Source organism: Cervus elaphus, chromosome 5, assembly GCF_910594005.1.
Source record: "Cervus elaphus chromosome 5, mCerEla1.1, whole genome shotgun sequence".
NCBI classification, from domain to species: domain Eukaryota; kingdom Metazoa; phylum Chordata; class Mammalia; order Artiodactyla; family Cervidae; genus Cervus; species Cervus elaphus.
The window spans coordinates 102,791,238-102,805,090 of NC_057819.1; the positions used below are offsets into that span (position 1 = coordinate 102,791,238).

Genomic DNA, 13,853 nt, shown 5'->3' on the forward strand with positions numbered 1-13,853 from the left:
CAGTGGGATCTCTGGGGTGTTTACAACCTACTGAGAAAGGTGGATAGGAAATAAACAATATAATGTAATCCCAGATAGCATAGTATAATGCCAGAGAGTGATTAAGAGTTCTAAAGAAAAGTTTATGCAGGAGAAGGGTATACAGAGTGTAGGAGAAAAGTGGGGTAAGAGTCTCTTTTATTGAGGGGAGGTGTAAGGAAAGGATTAAGACCTTGAACTGAACCCTAAATAAATGTATTGCCCATCATGTGTTTGTTAAGCAACGTAAATATCCATTGTTTCTAGTGACCAGAGTTTCTCCAAAAATAGAATGATTATGTAAGTATTCTTTTGGGGCTTCCTTGGTCTCTCAGTGGTAAAGAACCTGCTTGCCAATGCAGGAGATGCACATTTGAACCGGGTCTGGAAGATCCCTGGAGAAGGAAATGGCAACCCACTCCAGTATTCTTGCCTGGGAAATCCCATGGACAGAGGAGCCTGGTGGGCTACAGTCCATGGTGTCACAGAAGAGTCGGACATGACTTAGTGACTAAACAACAATATCTATGATTTACCTGTTAGATTGAAAATGAAGCAACTTTCAGTGACCACCCAGGACTGTGCTTCAGGAATTCTTGAGAAATAAAGTATAAAAAAATAGTCATCTAGTTTTTTTTTACATAATCGAACATATTGAAATGCATCTGTCTTTTAAAATGGTTAGATGGTACCTCCTAAAAACTGAAATTAACATCCACAAACTTATGAAAAATGGGTACCGAGATGACATTCCACAGCACAAGCACAGTACATTTCTCCTATCAGAACGACTCAAATTACTGCTAAAGTCCATTTCATTTGAATCAAGTTGATTGCTGTCTCCTCCCTGCATACAAAGTCAAACGTGTGTTTAAATAAAGCTTACCCCCTTTCCCCATCCTTGACAGGATCTCCTGGTTTGGGTATACATGTTCCTTCACTTGGCTCTTTCTTTCTCCTCATTTCTCCCAGTTCAGCCCCTGGCTCATCAGTTCAGTCACTCAGTCGTGTCCCGCTCTTTGCGACCCCATGGACTGCAGCACGCCAGGCCTCCCTGTCCATCACTGGAGTCTACTGAAACTCATATCCATCGAATCAGTGATGCCATCCAACCATCTTATCCTCTGTCGTCCCCTTCTCCTCCCACCTTCAGTCTTTCCCAGCATCAGAGTCTTTTCATATGAGTCAGTTCTTTGCATCAGGTGACCAAAGTATTGGAACTTCAGCATCAGTCCTTCCAATGAATATTCAGGACTGATTTCCTTTAGGATGGACTGGTTGGATCTCCTTGCAGTCCAAGGGACTCTCAAGAGTCTTCTCCAACAACACAGTTCAAAAGCATCAATTCTTCAGCACTCAGCTTTCTTTTTAGTCCAACTCTCACATCCATACATGACTACTGGAAAAACCATAGCTTTGACTAGATGGACCTTTGTTGGCAAAGTAAGGTCTCTGCTTTTTAAAATGCTGTCTAGGTTGGTCATAGCTTTTCTTCCAAAGAGCAAGCCTCTTTTAATTTCATGGCTGCAGTCACCATCTGTAGTGACTTTGGAGCCCCCAAAAATAAAGTCTCTCACTGTTTCCATTGTTTCCCCATCTGTTTGCCATGAAGTGATGGGACCAGATGCCATGATCTTAGTTTTCTGAATGTTGAGTTTTAAGCCAACTTTTTCACTCTCCTCTTTTACTTTCATCAAGAGGCTTTTTAGTTCCTCTTCGCTTTCTGCCATAAGGGTGGTGTCATCTGCATATCTGATATCCTCTTCGCTTTCTGCCATAAGGGTGGTGTCATCTGCATATTGATATTTCTCCCGGCAATCTTGGTTCCAGCTTGTGCTTCATCCAGCCCAGCGTTTCTCATGGTGTACTCTGCCTAGGGGACTTAGATGGCTGCCCATGGCTGCAAGGATGGGTGCCCAGCTGAAAACGCAGGAAAAGTCAGCCACTTCTCACAACTTCCTGGTGCCTCTGTCTTTGCTGCTGGGCTTGGTGTCTTGGTGAGAAGCAAGAGATGGGCTGCCCCCTGCTATCCTGATGGGTTAGCCCAGAGCAGTGGCCCGTGATATGGGCATTCCCTGGAATGATATCAGGACCTGCTGGGTTTCCATTCTTGGGTCGCTTTTCCCTCTTATTGCCGTTCAAATCTCCTCAGGGTGGAGGACTGCCTCCCAGGGGTCCATGTCACATGTTTGCCAAAATGACACAAAGGTACCCCCATCTCCCTCTTTGCTACTGAAGAGCTAAGCACACAGATTGGAAGGTACAGCTGGAAGAATGCCTTGATCTAGAGACTTTGTGATTTTCAATGGGTAGTCGTGATAGATACGTTAGATGCAGAGTTAGAGATGTCTTGAAGGCTCCTATCCTGTCAGAAGTGAAGCGTCCTGGATGGACTCAAGCAGCATCACTCCCCCGGGGCTCTGGGCTGTATTGTGACCTGTCACTTGATCCCGAGCCCTGCTGGGAACTGCCACGTCAGTGGTGACAGTCACACACACTCACTGCCTATTTACCGGGTGCCGTCCTGAGCCTGCACTGACCTGATTCACTCTCACTGTTGTTATCCCGATACAAAGATGTTGGGTCACCACCCACCAACACCCAGCCGGCCACAGGGTCTACGGTCCCAGGTACGCCCAGCAAGGGCACCCCTCACATGTCTTTTCTTGGCAGAAGTCATTGCTGAGAATGTTGGCGCCACCTCTGAGCTTGTCCTCAGGACTACTCAGAGGATCCACTTTCCTGTCAGCACCTACCAAGACAGCCGTCATTCTGGAACCACACAACACGGTCCATTTAAAATTGGTTTCCTAAATGGGAATAAAGCCACCAGCCATGTAATTCGTGTTATTATTGTATTTTATTATTTATGAGAGAACACAGGAAGAGGTTGAAGCATAAATTTGGTTTTTGTGTGCGAGTAAATTTTATTTATTGGAATTTTCTCTTTGTTATCGCGTGTCACCAAGAGTTATTTATATCAGCCCAATCTAATAATAAGGTTACAAAACTAATCAAGCTTCACATTTTCCTAAGCAACCACCACCCCCATATAATTTTCAGCCCTTCCTATACCAATTTGCGCATCATCCACTGTTGTTATCATCCTCATTATCCTAATTCCATTGCAAATTGTCTTCACAGGATCTTCTGAAGACAACTTTGGATTTCCACAAACTGGGAAAGCTTGAGTTCAGTGGTATCAGAGGGAGTGCCCTGAGCCAGCAGGCCCAGCAGATGTACACCGAGTTTCAAGAGATGTACAGGGTCTTCTCAGAGTCTTCCTACAACTGCTTGGATCTCCAAAGCATGGTAGGGCTTGGAAGGGCTACCTTGCAAGATTTGTCTCTTTTTCTCAGATGCCTGCAGCCTCTAGCCTGGGTATTTACTTGGATTTCCCCTGTGCATTTTCTTTGGCTCTGTGGTCCCCATGGTTTTATCGGCAGAGACCACTCTTAATTATCCTGTCTGTCAGGAGAGAAGTCAGGGGAGGGTGATTTCCAACTGCTGACTTCTTCGGACTGAAGATACCCAGGGTTTCAGAGATGCTGAGATGGAGAAGGGGTGATGGTGGAGGCTGCAGCCACTTTAAGCTTGGAGCAGCACCTGCTGTGTGAAGGCCAGGCACACCCAGACAGAATTTCATTAGTGGCCTGCAGAGGGGTAAGTGACGCAGTAGCCCAGTTTTCTGATCAGACTCTAGTTCCCAAGAGAGACCTCAGGATGAGGCAAGGGCCAACATTGCATGTTCCAGGATCAGGACCCAGGAGTCCACATCCCACCTGTAGTTCAGGAGAGCTGAGACCAGTGAGTCCAAGACTACAGGAACCAAAAGAAGCAAAAGGGTCAGTACAGACACAGGGAACGGCGTTCCCCGAGAAGGGAAGGCTAAAGGACTGGAGAAGGGATTTTAGAGTATTTGAGGGAAAAGGAAAAAGCAGTTGAGCAAGAATCTGTTCTGAGCACCTTCCAATGTCTGCGTTCATGCTCAGTCATCAGTTGTGTCTGACTGCGGTCCCATGGACTGTAGCCCACCAGGTTCCTCTGTCCTTGGAATTCTCCAGGCAAGAATACTGGAGTGGGTTGCCGTTTTCTCCTCCGGTGGACCTTCCTGACCAAGGATGGAACCCACATCTCCTGCATTGACAGGTGGATTCTTTACCACTGAGCCATCTGGGAGCCCCCTTCCATTGTCCAGGGGGATCTTAGCCGGCCAAACCCAGGAAATGGAACTTTCTAAAAGTTCTATTAGTTTAAAGTAGAAAAAAAGTTGGCATATAAATGAGGATCTATACTGTATGTTTTCTACCATGTGATAAAACAGTACAAAACAAAATCCTGTACATAGAGAAGTGTGCTCCAATGTTAGTTGGGTTTGGGAAGTAGTGAAATGCTACTATGTTTTCCTACTTTTCTTTATCTTTTCATAAGAGTATGCATAGCTACTGTAAAGCGATAATAAGACATAATAATTTCACAAATTAGAGATGTTTCTCTGAAAATCAATGTTCTCTGAAAGTCGCTACATTCGAAGAAAGAGCATGCTCTGTGTTGCTGAATAAAATACAGTTAATTGGGACAGGCTTATACTAAAAAAAAAAAATTCATTGTTGATCTGAAATTTAAATTTAACGGGTGTCCTGTAATTTTATTTGCTAAATTTGGCAACCGTGGGGGCAATGGCTAGCTGCTGTCTTAAGCAATTAAGTGTATTTAGAAGAAATAGTGTATAGTTGTTAAATTAGCTTACTTTTCTCCTAATAGCCATAGCAGTTTGTTTACACTGAAGAGAACAGGATTTTCACTCGAAGGAGGAAGGGAAGTCAAGGGTAGTGATGAAGTAGCCCCATTGCTGGGGCTGTTGCTGCCAAGGTGGCTTTCAGGGTGGCCTGAGCTGGTGCCGCAGGTGAGAGAGAAGGGGCTGCAGGAGCTGGAAGTGGGGACACAGGAGGGGGACAGGGCACCAGCCTCACCTCCGACTCTACCATTTTGCCTCGAGTGACTCAGACAGTAAAGAATCCACCTGCAATGCAGGAGATGTGGGTTCAATTGATCCCTGGGTCAGAAAGATCCCATGGAGAAGGGAATGGCTAACCCACTCTGGTATTCTTTCCTGGAGAATTCCATGAACAGAGGAGCCTGGAAGACTACAGTCCATGAGGGTTGCAAAGGGTCGGACACAACTGAGTGACTAGCACACGCTAATACTAGAGAGTCTAGGAGAAAAATGCTGCAATAATAGGGCAACTGTCTATGTGGATAAACACTGGGGCACACCATAGTGAACTGTAGAAAATCAAAATATATCCTTGGTGTGACAGATTAATAGGAAAAAGCATTCTGGGATTGTCCTTCAGAAAATCGTGTTTTCTTATGTCCATTTGCTGTCTCTTCAGGAATTTGAAAATGACATCTCTGACTTTAATCAGAGAGTAGAAGACCTTGACAGGAGGCTGGGGACTGTCTTTATTCAGGCCTTCGATGACGCCCCTGGCTTGGAGCATGCCTTTAAGGTTTGTACTGGAGGGGGAGCTACCCCCACTTTCCCAGCAGTGCTTCACTCTCCCTGCCCTCTCAGATGGGGATAAGCTTACACTTCCAGCTGTTTTGTTCCTGCAGAGAGGAATTGTTGCTGTTGGTCTAGTAGAAGCAGTACTGTGGGTGTCCCAGGGCGAGGGAGCCTGGAGCCTGCAAAACTGGGCTTCTCAAGTTGATGGCTCAGGCTTTTCTGCAAACTTGATGATATAAAAATACCTTGTAATTGAATTTCTTCTGGATTGCTGTCTTTGGGCCTTATCTGTAACCTGGGCGCCTATTAAAAGTGAAGAAGCCTGCTGTGGTCCCCAGGGCTGTTTTAACGGGTGCCGTCAGGTCAGTTCAGGCTGGAGCAAACCACTGAAACATGAGTAACTAGAATAAGAAGATGTGGACCCTTGCCCTGTGTTGCCCAGATCAGATGGTGCAGGAATGTGCAGGAGAAAGTTCAGGATGATGAGTAGATAAATGACTACAGAAACGAGCAACCTAGTCCTGAGACCTGAAGGCTTAGGGAAACAGAGCAGGTCTTCCTTAAACTGTGAAGAAACTTACTCTGTAAAGCCTGAAGGATTAGAACCAGGACCAATCAGGTTATGGGGAGGCAGATTTTGGCTCAAAAGAAGAAACTGATCTCTGCTAACGCTATTTAAAGATGGAATAAACTTCCTAGAGAGGTAGTTAAGTTTTCAGGCGCTGAACATGTCCACAGACTGGATAACTGATGGGACAATCACAGAAGAGGCTTAACCCCAGGATGGTGAGTCTATGATGTTCTAGAACACTGGGAACATATATATTTAATTCACTCAAGAATATACATGTGTATTCCATACCTGCTACTCCATAACTCACATAGGAATCATTTTAGAATTTCTCCAACTATTTAATTTCAAGAGAAGGGCTTATATAAAACAATAATAGCAATATTTGCCATTATGTCATAATCATTACTACCATGGACTTCCCAGGTAGTGCTAGTGGTAAAGAACCTGCCTGCCAATGCAGGAGATGTAAGAGACATGGGTTCAATCCCTGGGTCAGGAAGATACCATGGAGGAGGGCATGGCAACCCATTCCAATATTCTTGCCTGGAGAATCCCATGGATGGAGGAGCCTGGCGGGCTATGGTCCATAGGGTCGTAGAGAGTTGCACACGACTGAAGTGACTTAGCACTAATTGGGCTAATTGGGATGCTACCACTCAGGTAACTGGTGACACTGGAACCCCATTTCTACCTTGAGGATGTCCAGCACCATCTCTTCGGTAAATCCTTGTGCACCATGAATTTCAAGATGTCTTCAAGGATCTCACATACACTCTCAAGTTGCTCTGTCTTTGACATCGTCTTTGTCTGCAATGTCTTTGTCTACAGTCTCCCTTAAAAATGTCCTCTGCCCAGGAAGGTGCTTTCGGGATCTTATTATTGCTGTCCTGATGATCCCCACCATGACAGAATTTCTGTCTATGCCAAAGGTATGTTTCTCTGGGTTCCCAAAACTCCAGTCCTTGCCCTTTGTGATGGAGCATGATTCTGGGCAGAAGCAGAGAAAAGCCTTTCCAACTTTGCATACCCTTTACTACCAGGTCCTGAAGCAGCATTGCTCACACCCTGAGTCTCAAAGGACTCTCACAGAAGCAGGCCCTTTTTCTTTGGGCTCTGACTCCTCTTCTCAACAAGCTCCCCACCCAGCCTATGGACCTTGTAGGAGACCCACAGCCATTCAGTCCCTTCTGCCTGCTTGGTTTTTCTCTTTGGAGTCATCTCACCAACAAGAAACCAAAGCCCTTCCTTCCTCCTTTAGCTCAAACAAAAGCTCCTGTGTTCATAATTTCATGCAAAGAAGTGCCTTTTCAGGTTGAGGAGTAGGGACAGAGAGATCCCCTGAGTCCAGATACCCCGTTACTGCTGTAAGACCATCCGACCACTAGTTGTGCCTCAGAGGATGTGGCCCGAAGCAGTATGTCCGGGTCAGAGAACCCACGCTAGAGGGTGCAGGCTGGCTGCAGTGGTCCCTCAGCCCACCCGTCTGTACCTCCCAACAGGATGTCTGAGCCAGAAATCAGTGGAGACCTGCTTGCTTATGCCTCCATGGAGGGAGATCTCCTTTCTGCTATCTCCTGGGATCTGGGTGATTTGGGGTTGGAAAACAGAGTGGTCCTAGAAGTCATGTATTGTTGTATCCTAAACACAACTGAAGTCATCCGCTTTGCTCTGACGTTGTCTCAGGGCAGCATCACAATCAGATAAACAGTCTAGCAACCAGGAGATGACGACGAGAAGCATTTCAGCATTTTGATCCCGCTGTTCTTTCCAAGGGGGCGGGGCAGTCATGATGCACATAAAGCATCTTCAGAGTGTCCTCGAAACCACTGCCTTCTGGGAGCAACTGCTCTCTGAAACTCTTTTCCTGCCCCCACTCTCAAATTTTAGCCCTCCCGATGCTCCCCAACAGCCAGCCCACTTCGCTTCTTGTTTCTTCTCCATCATCACCCTCCATCTCTGCATCAGGTCTTTATGATGTGTATCAACTTACTCTTTCTGACATCTTTCATTTTCTTTTTATGTTACCCTCTTCCCAGCTTCTCACAACATGAGAGGAGGGTCCAGTAGGTCATTCAGCACGCAGGGATCCCTCCTTCAGAAACAAAGATGAGATGGACAGGCTATGAGTATCTGCCAACTCTTTTTTTTTTTTTCTGTCAATTCTTAATTGTCCATCCATGATCCTCTTACCTTGGTGGACAGATGTATGAAGGAAAAAACCGGGCTAGAGGATTAATGTAACAATGGAAAGTTTGGGTCTGTGACATTTCCGCATCTTCCTCTGCCTCTTTTGCAGCTGCTGGACATAGCAGGAAACCTCTTGGAGAGACCAGTGGTAGCACGGGATGCCTCTGAAAGATACCTGGGGCTCATCCGCATGTTCAGCGAGGATCTGGACGCCGTGAGGATGATCCACAGTCAGCATGTCCAGGAGGAGGCAGAGCATGGTAAGCTTGCTGCCAGGAGACTTGGATGGGGGCGTCTGTTAGCAGAAAGGGCGCAGGTCCTCTGGTTACACATCTGCTGTGGCTCTAGGACATTTTCCAAAAGCACGATCTTCTTGCATGAAGTTCCAGACCATCTCGAGCGATTGTCGAGTTCACCGAACTGTGCATTTCCCCGTGTCTGGGGCAGGATTGGCAGACTGACCCAGACCGGTGAAGTCCTGACCGCTGCCTCTGGTCAGCAGAAACCTCAGCGTAATGTATGAGCTGAACCTCGATCCATGTCTCCACACTGATTCATCTTCAACATACCTCAGTTCCACAGCAGATTTGCACATGCCTGAGAAAAGGTTCTCATCCCTTTCAGTGCCTTATCAACCATGCTTTTGGAGGGAGGAACCATCAGGAGTCTGACAATGAGCAGTTACACACGGAGGTGTGGCATCTCTGCTGTTATTGCAATTCTTAGATTCCCTGACTTGTCTGTTTGAAAGTCAACCACTTCACTTCAGCTTTGCAAACATTTCTGGAGGCCATGGTGTTTGCAAGGTCCATTTGTGGGCACTGCATTCAGGGGCTGGCCAGGGTAGGGGAGAAAATAATTAATCCTAAAAGGTGGTTCTTCAAGGAACACAATTGGCATAAATGTTATAAAGAACTGTAGCAAGGCACTTCCCTGGCAATGCAGTGGTTAAGACTGTGTCCTTCCACCGTGGGGGGGACATGAGTTCAATCCCAGGTGTGGGAACTAAGATCCCACATGCCAAGGAGCACAGCCAAAAAAAAAAAAAAGAGAGAGAGAAACAAAGCAAAACAACAAGAAAAAAAGATAATGTAGCAAAACAGGATGAATTGGGCTGGGAGGTGGGAGGAGAGTTTATGGAGATGGTGGCCTCCTGCTGGACTCTGAAAGGTAGGGAGATGGACAGCCAGAGAGAAGAGGCCGTGGCCTTGGAAGCAAAGGCACGAAAGAATATGGAAGGTGACTAGTAGGACCTGCCCACAGCCCAAACGAGGGGTATACAGGGAGATCAGGTCAGCCGTTGAGTTTGGGACCAGGTTGCGAAGTTCTCTGAGCACCCTATTAGGGAATCCAGAGTTCATTATTCAGGCAGTGGGAAATTTTCAAAAGTTTTAAGTGCTGGAGTAACAGGACCCCTCTATCTATAAACAGGTTTCACAGTAAGGTCATTAAGGATGGAGTTCCCTGAGGAAGTCATCCAGAAATTCTGTTGGCCTCAGCTTTAAGTGGGGCTCTCCCCATGACGTCTGGGACCATCCCTATGATGTATGGGACCACCCCCATGATACAGGGGGTTGTTGGTGGGCAGAGCGGGGCTCAGGGCCAGAGCCTCGCTTCAGTCTGCTTGTGCCCTGTCCCCAGGATTCTCCGCCGTGCACAAGAACATGCCTGCTGTGGCCGGGGGCCTCCGCTGGGCACGGGAGCTGAGGCAGCGCATCCAGGGTCCCTTCGACAACTTTAGACGCATGACACACCCGTGAGTACCCTGTTCCTGAAACGCAGGTTCATTTCACACTTCCGCTGTCTCTCTGGATTTCAAGCATCATAGCAACTTAACTCACTTCCTTGAGGCACAAAGATCATCTGCTTTTCTTTCCATTTCCAACAATCAGCCAGTGCCTTAGTCCATTCAGGAATACCATAGAGTGGGGCAGCGGGGGTGGGCTTATAAATATCAGCAATCCCGCTCTCTCAGTTCTGGAGGCTGAGGAGTCCATGGTCCGGGTGTGGGCAGATTCAGTGTCTGTTCAGGGGGACCTGCTTCCTGACTCACAGATGACCGTCTTCCCATTGTGTCCTCAGAGGGACTCGAGAGCTGTCTGAGTTCTCCTCATACGGGCACTCATCCCATTTGTGAGGGATCTGCCCTGTGACCTAATCTCCTCCCAAAGGCCTCCCTTTAGGCTTCGACATTTGAACTTGGGGAGGACACAAACATTCAGTTCATAGCAATCAGGCAGCTGCTGGCCAAGGGCTTCCCCGGTGGGTCAGTGATAAAGAATCCACCTGCAATACAGGAGATGTGGGTTCAATCCTGGGTCAGGAGGATTGGGTGGAGAAGGAAATGGCAACCCACTCCAGTATTCTTGATTGGGAAATCTCATGGATAGAGAAGCCTGGCAGGCTATAGTTCATGGGGTCACAAAGAGTCAGACAGGACTTAGCGACTAGATAACAGTAAACAAAACAGGCTAGGGTCTGAAGGGAGCCTCCACCACACCATCTAATGCCAAGAGGAGAAACAATGCAATGGAGAGATCTCCCAACTGTTGGAAAGAAGCTGAAAGTCTGGAGGTTCCCTGTAGATTATACTTCACTTCATGGTGAGGAGTCAAAACCACTTTTAGTAGCCAGTTCATAAATATATTAGAGAGTATACACACAAATGTGAGTTCGTGATTAAAACAAATGGGAATTTTGTCTCACAAGCATGAGACACCCAGCTTTAGAACCAGCAAGTATTCGTCTTTTTTTCAAACTCAGTACTAGTCAAGCCATCGTGCCTGGGGGTCACATCTGCCCACTGGGAGATCTGTCTACTGCATCCACTCTGTCTGCGCGAGCTCTTCGTTTTGCAGACAGGGACACTGAGGCAGATAGAAGTGAGGTGACCTGCCTGGAGTCCAGAAAGAACAAAGACAGAAATGGAACAGGCATCTGAGTCCCAGGGGTCCTTGCCCAGAAGTCTCCCCAGGGGCTCCTCCAGTCACAGGGAGCTTGGTCCAGAGTCCAACTGAGCCCCCATCTTCTCCAGTATGCTTCCACAAGGTGGGAGGGAGAAGATATGAGAACAGCCAAGGAGGGTGGCAGGGCTTTGTCTGGGAATGTGTCCTGCAGGAGCTGTCCTGGTCTAGTTCCCTGGGGCAGACTCCGAGGCGTGCGTGCAGGAGTTAACAGGGATGCTTTAGGGACCAGTGCCCGGGGCAGGGTGTTGGAGGGGTGCGAGGAGGGGCGGGAACTAGGCAGAGGAGGAGTTGAGCTGCAGCACGGCTGCATGCAGGCCTCAGCCTGTCCCGTGGGGAGGTCTGACCCTTTAGGGTTGCCTGGCCTCTGTCCTCCTCCATCAGCTGGTCATTGGAAGTGGCTGTGGGGTGTATGTGGGGGGGGTGTGGCCCTGGGAGAGGAGGCAGTTCTGTCTGGTTGGCTGAGACTGTTCCCAAAGAGGGAGGTGTCACCAGCACCCCGAATTCCTGGTGAAGGGAGATTAGGGGTGGCGGGTGGTCCCAACGAGGGCATCTGAGTGGCACCCCACGACATCCTCCACTTCTTCCATGAAAGTCTCTGTTGGTTTTCATCATGAACTCACATTTGTGTATATACTTTATCATATATTTATGAACTGGTTTGTCAACTCTTCACCATGAAGTAAAGCAGAATCTACAGGGAGTTTGATGCACTTATTCCTGCGGCTTCTCCAGCCTGCTAGGGGAGTCACAGGGGCTGAGGTGTGAGAAGCCACTCTCACCTCTAAACTTGTTCCTTTTTTTCTTTTTTTTTTTTAGATTGGTTGCTTTACACTGCTGTGTCAGATTCTTCTGTATAGCACAGTGAATCAGCTATGGGTATCCATATATCCCCTCTTTTTTGGATTTCTTTCCCATTTCCCATACAAAGCACCGAGTAAGGCTCCCTGTGCTTCACAGTAGGTTCTCAGGAGTTATCTATTTTATACACAGGATCAGTAGTGTGTATATGTCAATCCCAACTTCCCAGTTCATCTCACCACCACCCCCGGCCCCTTGGCATCCACATGTTTGTTCTCTATATCTGTGTCTCTATTTCTGCTTTGCAAATAAGATGATCTTTTCTATTTTTCTAGATTGTGCATATTTGCATTAATATTCAATATTTTGCTCTTTCTGACTTCATTCACTTTATCTGACAGTCTGTAGGTCCATCTACCTCTCTGCAAATGACTCCATTTCATTCCTTTTTATGGCTGAGTAATATTCCATTGTATCTATGTACTACATCATCTTCATCTATTCCTCTGTTGATGGACATTTAAGTTGCTTCCATGTCCTGGCTATTGTAAATACTGCTGCAGTAGACAATGGGGTGAATATATCTTTTTTTGAATTATGGTTTTTTCTGGGTATATGCCCAGTAGTGGGATTTCTGGGTCATATGTAGCTTCATTCTTTCTCAGGTAGAAACTTAGATCTGGGGTCAGGAGACTTGTGGAAACCCCAGGGCTCATGAGGGGAGGGCTGGTCTGAACCCCGCACCTGGTCTGAACCCACCCCCTGGTCCTCGCTGCCCTGCAGACGCCTCTGCTCCTTCACCAGGAAAGGGAATCGAGTGACTGGGAAAAAAGCCAGGAAATCCAGTGCTTTCTCTGCAGGCGTGAGGGCTTTCATCGAAGCTCGGGGGAGCTTGTGAAGAAATCCTGTGTTGGCTTAAAGAGCAAATGGGTTTTAAAGAATCTTTGCAATAAGCTGCCTCGTTTTGCCAGCAGAAAAAACAAGATCCTCCAACACAGTTCATGTGAAGGTTTCTGAAAATTACGGACACTTCAGCTTTCCCAGGAGCTGGACTCTCTTTTTGTGTTGTAAAGAGGTGTCAGAACCGGGGAGCAGGTGTGGGTAATAGCACCTCTGTGGTCCTCAGTGGACCTGGATAAGCCTCTGAGCGTGTGTCTGCCCACATGAGCATACGAGTATACGCACGTGTGTGTCTATGTGTGTGTATGTGTGTGGTATGTGCTGTAGTTTGGGGATGCAAGAGGTCCTCATATAAACATGGCAGGGCTTCCCTGGTGGCCAGTGGTAAAGAATCTGCCTGCCAATGCAGGAGACACGGGTTCAGTACCTTTTCCAGGAAGATCCCACGTGCCTCAGAGCAGCTAAATAGCTGCTAATAGCAGCTGCACCACAGCGACTGAGCCTGTATTCTAGAGCCTGCGAGCCACAGCTCCTGAAGCCCATGTGCCCTAGAGTCTGTGCTCCGCAACAAGAGAAGCCACTGCAAGGAGAAGCCTGTGTGCCGCAACCAGAGAAAGCCCATGCAAAGCAACGAAGATCCAGTGCAACCTAAAATAAATAAATAAGTTAATAAAACAAAGAACTCACAAATCACCTCCGCTCACCAGCACCCCCCCCCCAAAAAAAAAACCCATGGCAATGAGTAATGAGCAGAATTTCCCATTACATGTCCTAGATGGATTTCAGAGAACAGAAAATATATAAGTATATATTCAGTTATGTGTATAACAATGTTTAACTATGTGGGGATGTGTATATACATAGTTGTTTTATATATGCATTGTTATATACAAATACACAT

At 47.1% G+C, this 13,853-nt stretch overlaps 1 protein-coding gene across 1 annotated transcript in view; it reads left to right on the top strand.

Moving 5' to 3' along the window:
- Positions 1-13,853, top strand: part of DNAH9 (dynein axonemal heavy chain 9) — a 280,642-nt gene that overhangs the window by 27,757 nt on the left and 239,032 nt on the right. Inside the window, exons 7-10 of the mRNA XM_043903869.1 lie at positions 3,163-3,330; positions 5,415-5,531; positions 8,398-8,548; positions 9,930-10,044. Coding sequence (XP_043759804.1) covers positions 3,163-3,330; positions 5,415-5,531; positions 8,398-8,548; positions 9,930-10,044 — 551 coding nt within the window. The remainder of the gene's footprint in view (positions 1-3,162; positions 3,331-5,414; positions 5,532-8,397; positions 8,549-9,929; positions 10,045-13,853) is intronic.